We start from the raw sequence: 14176 nt of genomic DNA on the forward strand, positions 1-14176 counted from the left end.
TGCACAAACGCAACAGCTATTTTTCCTTAAAATAAATCTCTTTATATACATTTTATGTATTTTTCTCCAGAGACACAGAACCAAAAGTACTATTCTGTGGGGTTTTTTTTATTCTGTGTTCTGTGTCTCTGGAGAACCCTGACCGTGATACGTTGACCCTTAGAAAGAAAATCAAGGGTTTGCCCCAGAAATATTCAAAACACTTAGATTACTTTTTAAGAGAGAAAATTTTAATCTAAAGGTAAAAAGAGGTTATTAAGCCTTCCTAAATTGGAAAAAAAAATCGTAATTGATGTCAGTTTTAGTTTTAGGAGAGTGAATTGGGAAGAGCAGCAGAGCAGCAAAGGATAAGGATTGGAGGGAAGTCTCAGTACAGTCTGAAACACATTGTTCTTGGCGTCTCCAATTTTTTTTTCTTTTCTGAGCTGCACTGTTTATTTTGCTGCTTGAAACCTACGTGACAGTATGCCACTATAATTATGGGGTTTCATCTAAACCTTTACTACACTGCAGGTACAGAAATATACGGACACATTTTTGGAGAACGCAACAAACATTTTAATTTGTACATAAGAAAGTGTTCAAAAGGATATGCATGGCAAGTTATTGCAGGTTATTTGTGAGAGAATTTCTGCAGGTAAAACTTGTTTAAATTTAACCAACAGTAACGCGTCAGTGTCTTTAAAATCATGACAAAAATCTTCTCTCTGTGCATGTTGCCCACGACAAATTACTATGATGTATGTTTTTACTGACCGAAAGACTTAGGACTATCGTTCTCCTTAAAATGTCCATAAAGTAATATATTGAATTGGTTTATACTTAATTGCTTTTCACTCCAAACCTTTGTATCTTATCTCTCAAGTCATGTAGCCACAGTGAGCCATCCATAATAAATTGTGCCGTTAAGGGAAACCTGTATATCTTATTCACCTTTATCCCCTCTTCCCCAGCGTTTTTCACACAGTATGTTTTCATTAATTTGTGGGTGGGTAGGAGAGGAGAGAGGCCTGCAAGCTGCAGGTGCAGAAATTGTAGAGTGGGCCTCTTCTATCCAAAACACCCACGGAAACACCCACTGAGCGGGGCTTCCATTGTTTTCGTTATTTAGCTTTACGTCTAAAACCTCTGGGGGGCATCAGTCGAATGAGTAAAACAATACAACTGCAGAGCTTCCCACAAAGTGAAGCCCTGTGAAGTTTTAAGTATAGAGATACAGTGACTGCAAGGAAAAGGGCTATCTGAATCTCTCAGGCTTTTTCTTTCTGCCTGACTGTTTTCTCGTGGGGATATAACTCTAGTTTCCATTTTCACCAGGTCACGGAATCTCAGGATCAGAAGGGACTCTAGAGTCTAAAAATCCAACCCGTACACAGTGCGTTAATCCAACACATCGCCCCAGATCAGTGTTTGTGCACGGCAGTCCTCAGTGATGGAAAGCACAGCTCGTTACATTCCGGTAACTTCCAGTCACCGGACCTCAGTCTCTCTTCTTGAACTACACTGAAAGTTAACCTTTAATTCATTTATTTTATTCTTCCAGAGTCTTATTTTCTCTAGAGAAAATGTACTTTCTTTCAAACAATCCTCCTGTGTTATGGCTTAGGATCTGTATGATAAATCCTAGGTTGTTCTCTTCTGAATATGTTCTAATTTATCATCCCATTGGAAATATCTAGCTCAGACCATGTGATGTGAGGACCAAAAAATAAAGAAGGCTTGTTCCGCTGACTCAGCATGCTGGCTCTCTGCTGATACCGCCCATGATGCTGTTAGGATTTTTACTGCCTCATCACACTGAAGTGTAGTGAGCTTACTGTCCGAGGGCCCTCCTTCCTTGTATCTGCTAAAGCTTGGGTAGGTCTTCACTTTGTACCTGTGCAGTTGTTCCTTTTTAATGTAATAAGAGGTGTTCGTAGTTATCACGACTAAATGAATCTTTTTAGCTATCGTCCATTATTTCAGTCTGTTAGATAATTTTGGTCCTGATTCTAGCCATCTCTCAGCTTTGTTTTATCTACAGATATAAAGCCCTCGTTCTCATCTGAATCTTTTCTAAGAACATTAACCTCCTTTCCTTCCCACTGCTCGCTTCACAGCTTTTATTTGGACTATTGAGGGCGTTTGGTATCCACGCTCATTCCCCTGAAATAAGTCTTCCACATGCCGGGGAATACCTGTTTAAAACAACAACAAAAGCCATGAGTGAATGAATGATTCTTGTCTTCCTGTCTTTTGCCTTCTGTCTCCCCAGCCACCGGTTGAGATCTCTTTTCTCCACCTGGACCAAGTTATTATGTGACAAGTTTTTTTTAAGTCTCACTCCTTCTCCCTTCCAACCCATCCAACACCAGCTGCCAGACTGGCCTGTCTGGATCACACATTTAGTCATCAGCACCCCTCAATGACTCCTTGTCTTTGGTGGCAGAACAATTATATGACTTGGCTGCTGCCTGCCCTCCAGTGTCATCCTCCAAAGCACCCCATCTCGCATCCTTGACATTTCACCAGTCCTAAAGCAAGACAGGGAACCCATTTCTTATCTTTCTAATTGTGCGTCTCAAAAATTAAACATGTAACTTGCTCACAGACCAATGGTGGATTAGGTAACTTTTAGAAACACTACCCTGGGCATCTGATTCTTCTGTTGAATCCAGTGATTGGTTTCTGTGCCTCATTTTGAATCTGTAAAGTTGCATGTCTAAACTAATAAGGATGTTGCTATTAGAGGAAAGGAGCTTCTGTGCACATTTTAACTTTGGTCAAGGAATTCAGAAGTCCATGTAATGTACATTAATAAAGTATTATCACTGAGAATAATGAACCGGAGGCCCTAAAGGCATTCTAGCATATGTTACTGGGTTAAAGTTTAATGTGGCGTTTTTATAATATTTGCAACTTAGCTAGTGATACATAATGTTTAGGAAAGGGTTTTCAGGAAGACTTAGTGTCCACACCTTACATTCAGATAACCGAACCCTGGAGGTTTTAGATTTGTTAACGGCAGAGCAGACATGGGAAAGCGGGCTCTGCTAGCACCACGAAGTGTTCATGCAGCAAAGATTTATAGAAATGTTATAAAAGGCACGGCAGGGACCTGGTACTTCTTGGTTCATGGCACGTCACTGCTGGGGTAGCGTTTACTGTTTTTCTTATAAGCCTGTTAACAAAAGGTGGTAAGGAAGATCAAAGCAAACCTGCTTTATTTTCCTTTCAAAGTGTCAGTCTGCCTTTGTGAGTATTTCTTTGTCCAGCAGCCTGTCGGAAGCTCTGCATAATGCTGCAGGATGGCAGAATATTGTGCCTTTATTGCCACAGAGGCCATCAGGAAGTGACGTCATCCTAGGAAACTGTAAGGGAGCCCTTTAACGTCAAGGATGGGGATGGCAAAGAACCTGCTGGGACCCTTTGTTCCCTAGGGGTTGTTTGAGTTCGTGTCAACCTATGCTGGCTTTGTCATTTTCAAACGATGCTGAGGTTTTTATAAATATTACGTTAACACGTGGATTTCTAAAACTCCTGCTAGAAGTAAATTGCAGCTTACTTTGGGGGAGATGCATAGAGAATTTAAAAGATGACTGAAGTCCAGTAGTTTTGAAGAATTAATCATCTCCTCTAATATAGAAATGTGGGAAAGCATTTTGGTACTCCTGGGCCCCATTGAAAAGTAACTAACTAATATAGATATAGAACTGTAATTTACTAGTGACTGACCATTCAATCCAGCAGTAATAATTTTTGTTTTCAACTACAGCACTTGATTAGTACAAATCAGCCTCTTTACCATTTCAGTAATGTTTCTGTAAAGCTCACTAGGCTTGTAGAAAGAAAAATCTAGGTATACGTTCTCACTGGTTAAACAGATTTCTCTTTGCAAGAGGATATTCTTAAATGCACTCAGGGGCTATGCTATACTTTCTCACTGGTTAAACAGATTTCTCTTTGCAAGAGGATATTCTTAAATGCACTCAGGGGCTATGCTATACTTTCTCACTGGTTAAACAGATTTCTCTTTGCAAGAGGATATTCTTAAATGCACTCAGGGGCTATGCTATTTTCCAGTTTTATGGTCACAAAATAAAAGCTTAGGAAGCATAAATGTGAACAGAAGCCTGAAGGTGTATGTTCGGATGCGTGTGCCTACATGTATTTAGTCCTTTATTTAACATCGTGACAGCAAGGCCCAAGTCATGAGCTGACTTCCCTGCTAGATCAGCAAGTTTAACTCGGTTTCATGTGCATGGGTTGGTGCCAGGCAGCCAGGGTAGAAGGACAGAGAGACATAAATTCATTGTGTACTAAGGGAGTGGGGCTGTGGGTGGGGTGGGAACAGCAGCTGCTCAAGAGCCTGTTGACCTGTTTGGTTCATAGCAGTGATGAGTGGTACCACTTTCCACCTATGATTGTGAGTACATTTTGTGATTGTTCTGAAACTTTTTTTTTCTGTACAAAGCCAGGCTAGTTGTAAAAATCTACCCTTTTACACCAGGCAGTGTCTCATTTCTCTCGTTTATACAAGGTCTCCGTTACTATATCACTTGCTATTTTAACAATTTAAACAAAACAGTTGCAAAACCTGGTTGACTCTCGGAAGTCTACCTGCCCCAGTTCCCATGAGAACTGAATTAAGCTCCTATATCTGCAGGCAGCATGCAACGGCAATTGTGCCACACTGAAAACACTTATTCGTGCTGAGGAACAGTAAAGAAATTCACAGTGGTATTCATTTTACTTCTGGGGATATTTAAATTTAAGGTCTCACTATCCCCCTTTCCACATTTGCTTTTATTTGGGGTCAGAGTGTAAAAAGGAGAAGACTATAGCCCCAAGCTCTGCCCCTACAGGGATCAAGCCACAGCAGTCCTGGAATATATAACTTAACCCCTGTATCTGTTAAAGGCTGGGTTTGAGCATTTAAGAAACTAATCTCAAATGTTTTCATATGTCTTAAATGAGGTAAGAAATGTGTACTTCATGGGTAGGAAAAGAATCCTTTATTATGATTATTTGATCTTGAGCTGTTTGCTTCCCTGTGACTAGTCCCAGCTGTGACTGAGATGCAGTTAGTTGGTGCTGGAGTCAGGATTGACAGGGCAGCAGGATGAAAGCATCTTGGCGTTAGAGCAGATGGGCCTAGGTTTAATCCTGACCCGGTGATTTAACTAGCTGTGTTAACTTGAACCTCTCAAGCCTCAGTTTCCTGATCTGTCAGGTGGTGACTCCTCTCTCTTGGGGTTATTGTAACTAACAAAGATAACATATCTAACGCACCTAGCACAGCGTCAGACATAAAGTTGAACATGTTCCCAGATGATGGGCTATTATATTCCTGTTCTTGAGGCTTCCTTGCCTTATGGGTTACATGATGGTGGCAACCTCTGACCTCCTTTGGTAGCCTTTCGTTTCCCCCAATAAGTGATTTTAAGTATAACTCGTATTCTTTTAAAAACAAAGCAAAACAGCCATTTTGGTGGTTTTCAGATTTTGAGACAAATCAAAATTCTCCAGGAGACCCTCAGGCTAGAGCATGAAAAATTCGGTCTGTGTCACTGAGGGGTATTCCACTGAAGTTAACAGAAGCGGAAAACCATTGATTGCCTGGACTGGGTGGTAGAGCTGGGCTGTCCTGTGATCTCTCTTCCCCGGGACCTTCATTCTGCTGGGTGCCTTGAGTGCAGCCACAGACCTCAAGGAGCACTCCTTCCCGAAATTTGTAATCTTGTCTGGACAACTTAAACGCTAAGTAGTATTTGCTTTGCTGTTGCATTTCTCCATAAAATGACTGAGGCCATCCTTGAAAGTAATGGAATGGACATCTTCTGCAGAGGTCATTTGAATTTGAGCGCCCACTTTGCCTTTCAAAAACCTCTCTTGGGAAGGATTTTTGTTGTCATCCTAGGACAATGTATAAATATTATCATTTTCATTTTTTTATTTGGAAGGTGGAGAAAAAGGTCCTTTTTCTTGATTTCTTTCAGTAGTACTTTTATTAAACTCAATGGAGATGATCAGAAGCTGTTAGCTTTACTTGGATGAGGAATATTTCTGAATGAAATCTGTTATTTGCCCAAGACACTGATTTTCATTTTCTCTACCAAAAGCTAGTTTCAACTATACTTTGTGTGTATGTTGCTTTTGTAAGTGCTAGCCTGATTCTCTAGAAATAAAAGAAACTAAAGTAGATTTGAAAATATTTCATAAATATGTTTATGTGTGATAATTGGCCTGTGTTTATTGATCATCTGATTAAAGAAAAATAAATAGGAAATAAAAAATTATTTAATTCAGAAAAAAGTTTACCAGTTACAGAAGGTTATGGAAATACATTAACCAGTTTGTATCCACTGTTTATTTCAAGGCATGGATCCTCCCTTTCCTTTCCTCTCCACATCTTGCCATCTCTGTAGAAGTTGAAGAGGGGTCTAGGATTCTAAACCTTGTAGGCCAAGTATTTGTCAGAAGGAGAAGAACTGGAGTAGGAAGAAGAGAATCTAAATTTTCATCGTAGACTTACTGCCAACTAACATTTGACTTGGGCAAGAAACTTCACTTCGTGGGCCTCAGCCTCTTTGTGTGTAAAATGATGCTGATTCAGATGCCTTCTCAGACCCATTCAGCTCGTTTCCCAGTCTTTTATTCCAAATGCCTACATCACAGGTTAACATGATTTTAAATAAACTCCATATATGAAATTTCCTGTGTTTCTCTAAGCCACAAATCTAAACATGTTGACTTAATTAAATCTCCCAGCCTTTGCAGGGAAAGATTTCTGAAGATTTATCTATTTTTTTCCAGCAGGGATTTGCTAACCGTTTAGTACCTTTCCAGTCCGAGACTGGGCAGTATAAGTAGATAAAAAGCAGAAGTGTCCCTTGATGGAGTTGACAGTTGAACTGGAAACACCTTAAATAATTATGAAGCAAAAATGAACTAGTTACAACAATGTATTCTAAGATGTAATTAAAGCAGCTGGTATTTATTAAGCACTTCTCACTGCGATAGCGCCACCATCATTCAATCCTTGCCCCTAATCCTGTGAGAGAAATGTCATCACCGCAATTTTACAGAGAAAACTGAGGTACCGAGAGGATAGTGAATTGTCTGAAGTTGCTCTTCCATGCAAAGGATTTAGAGAGGATATTTACCTCGCCTCAAAGTCCCTGCGTCCCCTCTTGGATAAGTTTAAGGATTGAGAAAAAAATAAGAGTGGGCTGGGAGCAAGAGGATTGCTTTGGACTTTCTAAGCTGACTTGAATTTGATTAAAAGGCAGAAACAAAAGGAACAAAGATTATTTTCTTAATTTGGAGGTTGACTTTTTAGTGTCATTTCTTGTATACTTAGGGTTTTTTGCAGACAGTATACATTTTAGGCAGCCTAGAAATGGAGAGTCTTATAAAGTGAGAAAGCTTATTTCAGGAGAAAACAATAATCACTTGATGGTGTGCTTTGGAGAAATCAGTCCAGAAAAGAACTAAAATCGGGTCAAGTGTTGAGACTTGCTCAGCATTGCTGTTAGGGACTCGCCCAGAGCAGTGGGCACTGGGGGGAGTTTGCTGGATATAATCAAGGCAGCTTTTTTCCCATTGGAGGATCGTAGTGTCTCATTTCTGTCCTTTCGGCTAGACTTGCAGAAGGGGTATTCCAGATTGTGGTCTCTGTGAGAACAGGCACAGTTCTCTTCCCTGGAGGGTCTTGGGTACAGGGCCGCACTGGTCCTCAGGACAGTTGCCACCAAGCCTGCGTTTATACAGACTCTGGGGTTGTAAGAATGTCAGGGAAACTGGGATGTGTTACTGAGTGTGAAGCGAGCTGTGGGGTACCAACCATGCCTTCATTTATCCAGGGGCTCGCAATCGTTATCACGATGGAAAACCTGGCCCCCCAAAAGAAGAAAACGCCGTCTTGCCTTGAGCCCCTTTCTCCCAGCTGGGGTCCACTGCTGCCTGTGCAAGCAAAACTGCATTTTCCTCCCCTCCTGCTACTCCGGCCGCCGACTGGAAGAGGGAGCTGCCCAGCGGCTGGGCTGCTCGCCTCACGCTGTAACCCTCTGCTGGCAAGTTCCCAGGACCAGCATCCCGGCAGGCTGGCGGCTCCACCGGGGAGATGGAGCCGCTCCCAGCCCTCCTTGATTAGGATAAGTCAGGGTTGTCAGGGCAACTGTTAACGGCAGCATCTCCTATTTTCCCTTCTGTGCTGTGTGTGCTGAATATTTTACTGTGCCGTAGCAGGAAAAGAAGATTGGGAAAAGGTGCCGCAGCAGGAGGGAGAAGCTGGGATCTGATTGAGCAGGTTAGGCAGTGGGGGGAAGCATCCGACCTGCGTGCCTTTCTGGAAGGAGAGAGACAGAGAGACAGAGTGTGTGTGTGTGTGTGTGTGTGTGTGTGTGTGTGAGCGAGCTTGAGCCAGCACATGTGCCTGTGAGGGGTAAATGGGAGGGGGCTTGCAGAGGAGGCGGGGTGCTGCTAGGTGAGGGGGAACTGTGGGGCCTCAGTTGCCAAGAGGCTGGTAGTATCTGTCAGCTGTTTGCACACTGTTTACCCATAGGGGATCTATTACAAGTGCTCAAATGAACCGGCAGCTTAGAAACTAGCAGCTTCCTGGGAGCTGCAATTATATAAGCATATAGTTTTGATGTACTAATAATTAAAAAACAAGTAGCAGCGGTATGCCTGGATCAGCTACAGCTTTCCGACAAGAGAGACTGAAGAAGACCCATGCAAGGCCAGTCCCCCTTGGCTTATTCACCATTAATGAGGAAGATGAACAGCAAAAGAATGGGAATTCCAGAAGACCAGAAGGTATGCATTAGCCCTACCCTTTGGTCAGAGCCGGAGACAGCCCCCGTTTCCCACGCTCTCTGTAACACATTTTCTCAACTATGCTCGGGGTACACACTGCGTGGAGTGCTGGTGATCTCCTAGCACAGTTTGCTGGTGGTATTTATACACTCTGTAGGGCTGTGTATGCATGAAACGGGGAACAGATTTTGCAGATTTGGTAGCTTTCAGATCAGCTGCCTTTTTGACCCAGGCTGCTTTCTTGGCCTAGAGAGCTTTAATCTTCACTTAAACAGTTGCCAATGGCTGTCCTCATCAGGAGGAGGGAATATGAGTTATCAAGGTTTAAATGAACCTCTCCTCACCTTCCATAGGTGCATCAGGTGATTTCTGTTTAATGAGGTGAGTTCCTCAAGAGGGATGAGTTGGATAGAGTGACCTAAGAGTGCAGCCTTTCCATGGGCAGTGGGTCAAGATATTACCCCCTTTTCTATTTTGAAGTGCTGAGAGAGGAGGAAAACAAACACTGAGCACGACTGTGGGGGTAAAAGCTGGGGAGCAGGGAGGGGACCGTGAGGTTTTATAACTTCTGATGGCAACTCTGCTACATCTGTATAGAGGTGGAGATGGGCTGGCTACAGGAAGGAGAGGACCGTTTCATGTGCTGTCCTTTCATGAGGGTGAAATCCAGCAGCAGCTCGCCGGCTTCTCTGGTCCCCACGTACTGCATCATCTTTAGCGCTGTCTCATGGCCACCCTGCCAGGGCTGCAATGATCAGCAACGTCATGCATTTTTGAAGAAGGGCTTTAAGGCTTACATTTTAAGTTTTCCAGTATCCGGATTCTTGCAACCCCCTTCCCAAACTATATATGAGCTGTTCTTAAGCTGATAGGTTATCAGTTTTGTTGCTGCCGACGTGCTGATTACATTTTAGCTCACATTCAAATTGTTCTATCACTGAGAGATCCCATTTTCCTCAGTGTGGCACAGAGCAGTAGCATGGCAAAGTAGCAAGCAAATATTTGAGCCATGATAGAATGAGTGTTTACATAGAATGCAGTGTCTGAAGATGACTGTCTCTCTCTCTCTCCTGGTTCTGTAGTGTATCTGTTTGCTTTTATTAAATATAATTGAAACTCTCTAGTTTAAATCCAAAAGTATATTTTTACTTCATTTTTAAAAGACTGTATACAGGGAAGTTCTAATAAGTAGAGTCTTATTACTGTAGTTGATTTTATTTTACTGTCAGACATTGCTTCTGTCTGAGGACCAACCCACCTCAGGCATCTGTTGATGCTCTAACTGGAAGGTGACTTAGGCGATTCTTTTATTTGCCCATGAATTAGATGTTGAACCAGGGTGTTCTCTTGATGAGAACTCAATACTTTAAATTGTTAGTAGCAAATCATTTGGCCTTCTAGGACTTGGTAACTTTTAAAATTAATGTGGATTTGTTGAATCCTGGCCACTGTGTAGTTTTGGAAATATTGTTCTTGATTTGAGGCACTTTTTCCTTGGGTGTCCTGGAACAGTAATTTAGGATAGCCATCCATTTTGTCCTTAGTAATTCTCTTGAATTCCTCTTCTATCTCTGAAAGGTTCTTTTCAGTTGCCTCTAGCTTTTTTTTTTTTTTTTTTTTTTTTTAAGGAAAGAGGGCTGGGGGGAGTCGGTGCTTCTAAAAATCTGTTTGGTTTTGACAGTTTATGCAACTCCTTGGATAAAAGACTTAAATCAAGGAGTTTTCTGATCCCCTACCATTTTGCTTTTTCTACCTTTCCCCACACCAAGGGCAGGGGGGCGGAGGCAGAAGAGTAGGGGAAAAAAGCCCTGTGCTGATAAGGATATCCAGACTTTCTGTATATCCCCAAATGTCTCTAATTTATGGACACATTCAATAAAATAAGCAGATAAAGCACCTTGGGTATCTCTAATATTCTTTTTTTGTGTGTGTGGTACGCGGGCCTCTCACTGTTGTGGCCTCTCCCTTTGCGGAGCACAGGCTCCGGACGCGCAGGCTCAGCGGCCATGGCTCATGGGCCCAGACGCTCCGCGGCACGTGGGATCTTCCCGGACCGGGGCAAGAACCCGTGTCCCCCACATCGGCAGGCGGGCTCTCAACCACTGCGCCACCAGGGAAGCCCCTCTAATATTCTTGATGGTGAAGACTATTGGCTTTGATTCTGAATTTCTCATCAGGTCTATAGGAGCAATAGGAATGCTCACTTTCAAGTCTAGCTTTGTACATCAGGACAGTGATGGAAATATTCTGCGTCTGCACTTGTCCAGTATGATAACCACTAGCCCCACGTGGCTAGGAGCACTTGCAATATGGCTATTATACCTGGCAAACTGATTTTTAAAATTTTAATTACTTTCAGTTAAATTTAAATATAGCCACATGTGGCTAGTGGCTACTTTATTGGACAACACAGTTCTAGTCCATAGAGCTGTGACTTTCTGAATTTGTGTCCTCTTTGCTTTGTCCATCCTTGACTGCTTCCTGCTGCCAGATATGGTCGGTCCTGAAATGAATGCAGTTATTAAGAAGGGCATCGTCTAGCAGGCAGCCTGTTCTCTGCAAGGTAGCACATTAACCTGGATTTTCAGACAATTTCATTTTTCCTTTTCCACTTAGATGTCATTGCCTGCTCTGTTATTCTTACCAGTCACTAGTTGCCTATACCATCTTTTGCAACTTTTAATGAACTCCTATTTTCTAAATTATTTCCAAAGCATCATAGCTGGATGACATACAGGTTATCTTTTATGTCTGACTATTGAGATAAGCAATCAAAAATTTGGGGTGTTTTTCCTGCTTACTCCATGGTCTAATCACCTAACCGTGTCTCAAACCTGGTTTTCATGCTTAGTATCTTTGTTCTATCATTACCAGGAACAGAGAAGCTTGCTATCTAAATTGAATAAGCTAAATGCTGCTATCCGGGATTACCCTGGGTTAATGACAGTAGCATCTTTCCAGGTACTCTACTGTTAGAAAACCATCATAATGAACTCAGTGGGAAGGAAAATGTCATTTACCATCTGGACTCCCAACGGTGGCTTCAAAATTGCCTGATGGGGTCAGACAGTAGTTTGGTTAGCTGGTAGACTAGATCAACTATTAAAGGAGAGATTTCTCTCCCATGTGATCAGTAGCAATATGAATGTTTTACGTGCCTGGTTATTATTGACATATAACACTTAGTAATTGAGAGTGAGCTGGGCGTATGCTATTGCTCTTACACCTCAGAACCCAAGCCTCAGTGTAATGCTGACTGTATAACTTGCTTAGGAGAGATTGTTTAGGTATTGCAGTGACTAAATGCCATTGAATAGGTGTCAAGGCAAACCTGCCTTATGATGAGTTTTGCTGAGTACAGTGTGATTATTAAGTAATATGACATTTTCTCCCTAAACCAATATTTGTTAAGTGCTCTGTGCAGATTACTCTGCTGGGCATTGTGGAAGTGACGCAAAGATAATTGACATGGTTTCTGCTCTCAGAAGTGTTTAACTGTCTAGTAGGAGAAGACAGGTATGTACAAATAATGCAAGAATATAAACTGAAATCAGAGGAAGGGTTGACAGGGTAATGAAATTATCTCTGCATACGTCCATGCCCTTTTCTAGACTGTAAGCTGCTTAAGGGCCAGGACTACTCCTCTTCATAAGTACTTTGTAGAGTGCAGGGAAAGCTATTGAATGGAGGTAAATTTAACATTCAGAAATAATTTTCTCTGGTTCTTAAAGGTCTTACTAACATAGGAATTTTAAGAAGTGTTGATGGTATTAGAATTGTCCTTCCAAGGTAACTACTTTGAAAGAGACAGTGCTATGTTTGGATGTGTCTGATGTGTCAATTGTATTATTCTCTACCACACTGCATTTGTCTAATCGTGTACTAGGGATTCTGCTGTTCTGTTGTTTTCCATCATAGTATTCATCATTTTCTTTGAAAAAAATGAAAGTATATGTTTACAAGGTGGAATCAATTGACTACTTTGTTAATAACTAGGTTAATGCCTCTGCCTCTTTTGTTAGCTAATTGCAGGTTAGAATGTAAAGAAATAAACATTTCTCCTTGAAATCAGGACACAGTAGTTCTGACAGACTATGTTCTCCCTCTCCCCCCCACATTGGGTTAAAATGTGTATTGATGGAGCCTGCAGTGACTCCTCTTCTTTTGACTTATCCACTGTAAAGGTAGAATTTCTGTCAGTTAAAGTTTCCAAATGAAATACAATCTAGCATTTACCGTTTATATTCCTGTTGGATAGGTGGTGATCTAGCACCTCTTTGTAATGTCCTCTTTGTTAAGTCCTGAGTCTTTTTCTTTTCAAGGAGGAGTGTTATGTTAAGAAGTGTGAATGCCACTCAAGAGTCATTCTCACACATTTCCTCGTTTCTTTTCCTCTTTTGTTCCGTAGGACTTGGATCCTTGTCCAGTTCCCAGTGTCCTTATTTGTGCCATTTCAAGACTAGGCAAAAGGTTTTAACCATAGAATTTTGCAGCAAGTGAGGCAAAAGTATAGGTTAGAAGAACAATAATATCAAAGATCTCTATTATGAGGAGAAAATCTTAGATTGATTGGTATAACTTGTATTTCTTAAAAGACCCTAAATACAATGTTTTATTCGAAGCATTTATATTTTTAAAAAAGAACAGAGGATATCAGGAACAAGGATCACAACATCTAATGTATGGCTTGCACACACTGGATTCTCATAAATATCTGTGAGTAAGTAGCTGTCTTTCAGGTATTCTGTATTCTAGAAGTAGAAATTAACATATGGATCACTGCGTACTAGTGGAACACAACTTAACCTGTACCTAACCACGTTTTTTTTGTACAGTGAGGTACTACATATAATGGAATTTGTTTTGCTCTATAAAACTAATAGGCTTAAAAATTGGGTGCCTGTTTCAAGAGCTGTTATCAGTGGGGCTAAAATTTAGCTGACTGCTCCAACCATAGGAAGCATAAACACATATTTGGTGGGGATCTCCCAGCTGATAAATCTTAGACCTTATTTATTGGAAGGTTGACTTGAGTATCCATTTCCACTAACATCAGCATGTTTCAAGGAGCAACTTTAATCCTTTGCTACCAAAAATTTTCCAGGTTACTTGCAGGCACCTTGACCAGATTTTTAGCAGAAACTAATACCTTCACAGCAGCAGAGGTAATTTTGAGAGAGTCCCTCTTAATTCTCAGATTTTATAAGCTTTTAGAAAGAGCCCCATTTATATCAGACCCTCTGTGTGTTAGGTTTATGTTCTAGATTTGCCAGCTTCAAAAGGCAAGTCATACCCCCTTATACTTCAGATCCAGATACAAAGGCCCAAAGTGTATCACAAGTGGACGTAAGACCTTGTGTTTGAAATAATTCCCAGA

At 41.4% G+C, this 14176-nt stretch overlaps 1 protein-coding gene across 5 annotated transcripts in view; it reads left to right on the plus strand.

The window, feature by feature from the left end:
* Positions 1–14176, plus strand: part of MAP7 (microtubule associated protein 7) — a 166371-nt gene that overhangs the window by 14491 nt on the left and 137704 nt on the right. Inside the window, exon 1 of one of the 5 annotated variants that reach the window (XM_049695582.1) lies at positions 8398–8799. The exons of 1 other annotated variant lie outside the window; for it this stretch is intronic. In XM_049695582.1, the coding sequence (XP_049551539.1) occupies positions 8667–8799 (133 nt within the window). In that variant the 5' untranslated portion in view covers positions 8398–8666. Of the gene's footprint in view, positions 1–8397; positions 8800–14176 lie in introns of those variants that run through there. 3 more of the 5 variants (XM_049695580.1, XM_033406529.2, XM_033406531.2) reach the window with 3 other exon arrangements.

Source organism: Orcinus orca, chromosome 12 (genome assembly GCF_937001465.1).
Source record: "Orcinus orca chromosome 12, mOrcOrc1.1, whole genome shotgun sequence".
NCBI classification, from domain to species: Eukaryota; Metazoa; Chordata; class Mammalia; order Artiodactyla; family Delphinidae; genus Orcinus; species Orcinus orca.